Consider the following 6,276-nt stretch of genomic DNA (forward strand, 5'->3'; position numbering starts at 1 on the left):
CTGTGCAAACAGTGTTTCGTTGAATGACCTCATACACAGGTGTTTCCTGAACCTTGTTCATATGCATCTTACTCCTACTGGAAGCATATCTTCAGAGTAGAGTATTGCAAGTGGGATTGCTGGCGAGAAAGGGAAGTGCATGTGCCGCTTTGCTACATATGACCACATTTTTCTCGCTGCACAGATTTGTATGTCCAGCACAACGTATGCATGTGCTGCCCCCACAGCCTCAGTACCCAAGTGTGTGGTCTTATTGGAGGTTTAGCACCAGAAGCAACAGGTCATTTTGGAAATCATGTGCTCTGTCTAAATTTAGTTATTTTGATTTGTTTTTACCATCCACATACCAAGACAGATGGGCATGTTAGAGGTCCCTTGCATTTTTAAATGTATCTTTACACGTATATGATGAAATAGGGGTTTTGTTTTGATTCGTTTTAGGTCTTCCTCCTTTGGTCTATTTGTCAGATGAATGTCATAATTTACTGGCAATAAAGTTTTGGACAGATGTTAACGAAGACATTGTAAAACCTCACATGTTAATTGCTGTGAGCAACCTCCAGTGGCAACCAGAATCCAAATCAAGAATTCCTACTTTATTGGCTGGAGATTTTTCCATGTTTTCTGCCAGTCCAAAGGAGAGCCATTTTCAAGAGACATTCTACAAAATGAAAAATACTGTTCAGGTAAAATAAGTTTTGAGCATTACCATGTATTTGGTATTTTCCTATTTTGACAAATGTCAAGGAGTGGCAACTTTAATGAAAATTGGATAGTTGAAATAAAATGTAAGATGAGGTTTAATCATATATTAATTGCTCATGAAATAATAGCAGTTACCCATGGGGTAGCAGTTGACAGTGTAATTAGTTAATACTGTGCAGACTCCAAATTTACATTTTAAGCTCCATATCTAGGTTTTTATATAGTTTATAATATAAAGTTTATATATATAAAGTATATATATATATAATATATATATACTTTATATATAATATAAAGTAATATAAAATATATAGTTTATACCTATAAAAAAAACTAGGTTTTATATAGTTTATATTGAAATAATCCCAAATAGGAAAACACTAAAATTATTTTCCCTGGATAACATATGCATTTCATGCTTAAGTCTATATATACATTATAAAATAATATGGGCTAAAGTTTTTTGAGGGCCTACTATATGCCAGGCCTTGTTCTAAGCCAACTCATTGAATTCTTTCACCAACCCTATGAGGTAGGGAACTGTTTTTCCATTTCATTGGTGAGAAACGGGCTAAGTCACAAGGTCAGCTCGGTAGAACCAGGACTCATACTTAAGCCATCTGAGTAAGAGCCCAAACTACTCTGCAGGGCTGCTTGCGACTGCTAGATTTCATAAATGGACAACTAGTAAGAATGTATAAAAGGTAAGTGTCTTAGTTCTATAGGTTAATATTTGAAATGTAATTCAAAATATATATAAATAAAAGTATATCTTAAAAAGCATTAATTAGCTGTTTAAAGGAAGTATGTGTGATATTTTAACATAAAGATGTGAGGAATAACACCCTGATTACCTGGTTTCTAAACTGGGCATGTAGTGGGGTTACAGTCATTACTTGGGCCCCATACAGAGAACATTCCAGGTTTTCTCAGACTATTCAGCAGCAGTTCAGAGACAGCTGTCATTTTATAGCATTTTAAGGCTTTATAAAATACTCTCGTGAAATAGATTAAAATATATGAGGTTGCTGATATTTGGCCATTTTGGCCTCTGAAACAATAGTTTCATGTGGTTTAACCTATACATTATTTCCGGTAACTCATGGGGCAGACGTGAGCCAGCACTCGTTTGTCCTGCTAACCTAGGGAGCGCTCTAGAGATGTTGGGTGACCAGGTAGCAGATAGAGCTCCACCTCCTGATCCGGCGTCATGTGATGCTTGCCAGTTAAATTAGATGGTTGACAAGACCTCTTCCATCCCTTTCTTTCCCTGACATACACAACACACACTCCCTCTTTCTCTCCAACAACTATGTTTCCCTAAATCACTGATGTTGGTTTTGAATGTTTCCATCAGCATATGGTTTGACAGTGGCCACCAAATTTTGGGCGTCTCATTCCTTTTTCTGGTCTGAATTTTTTATTTCTGGTTTTAAAAGTAACACTTTCTGAAAATATAAATGTGTGGATCTGCATTTTAAAAAACAGCTTTTCTAATTTATTTCTTAGAATATTACTGTATTTTGCACCAATGCAGAAAATAAGCTTATGCACATACTTAACACAAATGACCCAAAGTGGCCTACCCCAGCCAGAGACTGTACCTCAGGGCTGCACACAGCTCAGACGGTCCCGGGAACCGGAGATACGCTACTGGTAAGTTAATGGAAACTTAATTCTATAAATATTACACAGGGAGGCAGAAATATATTCTGGTAGATACCTAGTAAACATGGTAGAACGTAATGAAACTTAATTAGAAAGTGAGGCTGATGGTCACTTGGCTCCTGTAAGTTGGCTGGAAATTATGTCTTGTTTACTGATGCCAAAATGGAATACTCTGGGAGCAGATTCTACAAACGGGGCTTTCATTTTTACCATTCCAATACATGTGAGTGAAAAGATGTTTTTGCCTGTGTCTGCTAGGAGGACTACTACTCTCTACAATTAGGGCTGTTTGTGAAGTCAGTTTAACTCTTTAAATCACAAAAAATGTGAATCAAGCTAAAGTGTCTAATATTGGCTACTGACTATTAAGTAGCTAACATTGCTAAGTATATTCATACTAACTCATTTAATCTTCACAATTACTCTATGAGATAAAAATTAGTCCATTTTACAGACAAGAAATCTCTGGCATAGAAAAGTCAAGTAATTGCCTAAAGTCACAGTTAGAAAAGTATGTATTAGAAACCAGGCAGTCTATATTCTTAAAATGGTTTTAAAAAAGCTATCTTTCTTTAACCTGTTAATAATAGAAAGATTAAAGCAAAAGTTACATCTCTTACCTCCTTTTTTCTCTTTTACTATGATTAGTCTTCATATTTCTTGCTTTTCATGTCATTTTTATATGTAAAATTATTTCCTTCTGGACTAAGAATAATATATGAATGTTTCTTGAAATCATCTGACCGATTAGCCACTAGGGGAGTAAGAATATGTGTGGTATTTGTGTGTATAAATATTTTAATGAGAAGCTAATTTGATTTTGTTTTGTATGTTAATATATAATTATATAAGCTACATTTTAATTTGTCTTTTATTAGATGTCTTCACCCAATAGTGATAAAAATTATCAAAGTCCTTTACCACTTTGTAAGCAAAAAAGAAAGCCTGCTCCCACGTGTGTAGCAGCCCCAGCGAGTTCAGAGCCGTCTTGTAAAGGGGAGAAAGAGACCGATGACCCAAGGAACTGCAGGAAGAGAAAAGCCCTGGATTTCTTGAGTAGACTGCCTGTACCTCCGCCTGTTAGTCCCATTTGTACATTTGTGTCTCCAGCTGCCCAGAAGGCATTTCAGCCACCACGGAGTTGTGGCACCAAATATAAAACACCTATAAAGGAAAAAGAGTTGAATTCTCCTCAGATGACGCCACTTAAAAAATGTAATGACATGTCTCTTTTGGAAAGTGATTCAATAGCTGATGAAGAACTTGCCCTGATAAATACCCAAACCCTTTTGTCTGCTTCAAGAGGAGACAGTCAGCTTACACCCACCAGGGACTCCACTAAGACTGCTCCCGCCAGATCAGAAGACCGTCTCCAACTGCAAGGGCTTGACACTGCGTCTGTGGTCAGAGAGCAAGATGCTCCCCGAGCCAGCACCGAAGAACAGACTGATGTGCCCGACACAAGCACAAAGCAGGGTGTATCGCAGAGACTGCAAAGGCGACCAAAGAAGGAAGTGACCGCAGATTAGTTACTGGCTCCTGACCTCTCCAGTCTGTACAGCATACACAGTTTCACACTGCACGCCAGTGTTTGCATGAGAGAAGGAGCAGGTGCAGATTTGCCTACGTGCTTGTGTGTCCTGGGAGTACTCTTTGCCCGCTTCTGTACTGGTGAACTTTATTTCAGTTCCGGGTCATAAAGCCAAATGTAATTTATTAACTAATCAGGAAAACAGTCTCCTTTAAGTCTTTATGACTGGATTTGATCACTACAAGTATTAGTTTACAAATGAAGTAAACATACCTTTTTCTTTTAGATTATGTCCTTAATTAAATAAATCTAGGTTTCCAATACAGTTATTTGGACTCACATGATTCCTTTTAGTTTAGTTTCTGTTTTAGGTTTTGGGGGGGCTTTTTAGGGGTAACCCACTGTGAACTAGTTTCCCTTCCTTCATGTGTTGATTCTACTGTGGTTCCATCCTGGCCAAACGTCAGGATGAGTAAGATACTACAGTGGTGCTGTCTTCTGACCAATTCTTCCTCCTCAAGTCGGCATGACTACAAGAAAAACTACCCTGAATGATCTTTATGATTCCAGTGGGACCTCTGCAATTTAAAAAAAGGGCAGAATCACCTTTTTTATGATTCCAGTGTGATCTCTGAAATTAAATTATTTCAATTAAAAATTCAAATACTTTAAACAAAAAGCACATTGCATAGTGTTTTGCTTTTTATCAAAATGATCATCTGGACTGCAGCTTAGGAGCAAATCTTTTCTTCAAAACTCACAGTAATCTCCCTTTATTCTTAGCCCTATCCCAGGACCCAGCAAGCACTCCCTTTTAAATCTAGTTGTCTCTGACTACCAAGGCAAAAGATAACAGTTCAATGTAAGATGATACCCTCACTTATTACTTACATAAATAGAGAAAAAGAGAAAGCAATTCTAACTAGGAGCTAACTGCATAGAGAAGCTCTTAATCAGGTCTTTTAATGCCTTAAATTTATATATGTTTTCACATCTAATTATAAGCACATTTCAAAGCCAAGAGTAAACCTTTTAAAAAGCAGTTTGTTTTCTTCCATACTGTAATCCATGATTCTTTTCTCTAAAAATCTCTTAACAGCCCATTCTGCTATTCTTTTTAACTTGCGTTCTGCCAGTCTTATTAATGTGATGTGAGTTTTGTTCACAGTTTGGTCCTCACATCATCTTCCCAGTGGTCCACTCTAGAACAGGGAGTAAGACCTGAATGGCAGGTGAACAGAAAGGATTATAAGAATTTCACCTTTTTTTTCTCCCTGGAAAAATGTAATTGCTATTACCTCCTCCACTCTTCACTACCATTCAGACTACCGACTATAGAGAGAGTCCATACACATACTACAGTTTATAAATTGTAAATAATATAGCCAAGGTACTGAGGCGCTAAGTATGAAGCTTGAATATACGTGAATATTAACCCCAAAAGTGACAATTTAATGATTACAGAGTCAACAGTGTACATACAGTGCATGAGACCAGGCAAGTGGTAAAAGGGATTCTTGTTACTCAACAATCAGTGAGAGCCTGTTGTGCACACATGCTGTGCCAGCGGAGGAAGAATGCAAAACAATACGAGTCAGTATTGGGTGTTCAAAAACTATATAAATCAGGAGCCGTGGGAATTAAGAGAAAAATGATCACTTCTAGCTGGGATAAAGTTGGTGGCATTTAATCAATAATTTTTTATGCTTTCAAACCAAGTGTTTCAGGAGTCAGATAGGAAAACAGATGGGGAAACTATTCTGAGCCCTTTAAAAGCCTGGATCTATTACCTTGGGCCACTTCTCCGTGCTGCTCACTCAGCCCAACTGAAACCGGGAGCCAGACCCAAACCAGGAGCGCTTGAATTCTGACCCTTCTGTCTGCTGCCACGGAATCAAAAGCAGGCACTTCCCGTGTGGGCTCTGACACTTCCCTCTATCCTAGATGGAGCAAGCCGTCCAGACTGAGCTAGTGCTGCAGCCACCACACTGACTAGGATACCCAGGATTACCTGGGCCTTAAAAACGTAAGTATTGTTCTGTGGATTTTATTATTAGATTTTGATGTGCTGTCCTTAGTTGCATAGAATTTAGCAAAACTCTAGTACCTTAGATTCAAAGTCACTACATTTTAGTTTTGTCAAACTTTGTTAGAGGAGATAACTTTTAGAATGTTAATGAAAACATCACAGATGCATTGCTGGTATTCTCAGCTACAAGATGTTGAGTAGATTTCAATAATGCCAGATAATAAAATGTCAAAGTAATATAGTCTTTCTAATGTGCACAGCTAAACTAACTTATATAAGCAAGAAAAATATGTTGCTTTTGTCTTTACGTGAATGTCTCCTATTTATTAAAGAAGACTGGTAA

At 37.6% G+C, this 6,276-nt stretch overlaps 1 protein-coding gene across 2 annotated transcripts in view; it reads left to right on the forward strand.

Moving 5' to 3' along the window:
- The window catches only part of BRCA2 (BRCA2 DNA repair associated), a 58,265-nt gene extending 53,719 nt beyond the window's left edge, over positions 1-4,546 (forward strand). For both annotated transcript variants that reach the window (XM_073228925.1, XM_073228926.1), the window contains exons 25-27: positions 442-686; positions 2,215-2,361; positions 3,252-4,546. In XM_073228925.1, the coding sequence (XP_073085026.1) occupies positions 442-686; positions 2,215-2,361; positions 3,252-3,902 (1,043 nt within the window). In that variant the 3' untranslated portion in view covers positions 3,903-4,546. The remainder of the gene's footprint in view (positions 1-441; positions 687-2,214; positions 2,362-3,251) is intronic.
- The last annotated feature ends 1,730 nt before the right edge of the window (positions 4,547-6,276 follow it).

This window comes from Manis javanica, chromosome 1, assembly GCF_040802235.1.
Source record: "Manis javanica isolate MJ-LG chromosome 1, MJ_LKY, whole genome shotgun sequence".
NCBI classification, from domain to species: Eukaryota; Metazoa; Chordata; class Mammalia; order Pholidota; family Manidae; genus Manis; species Manis javanica.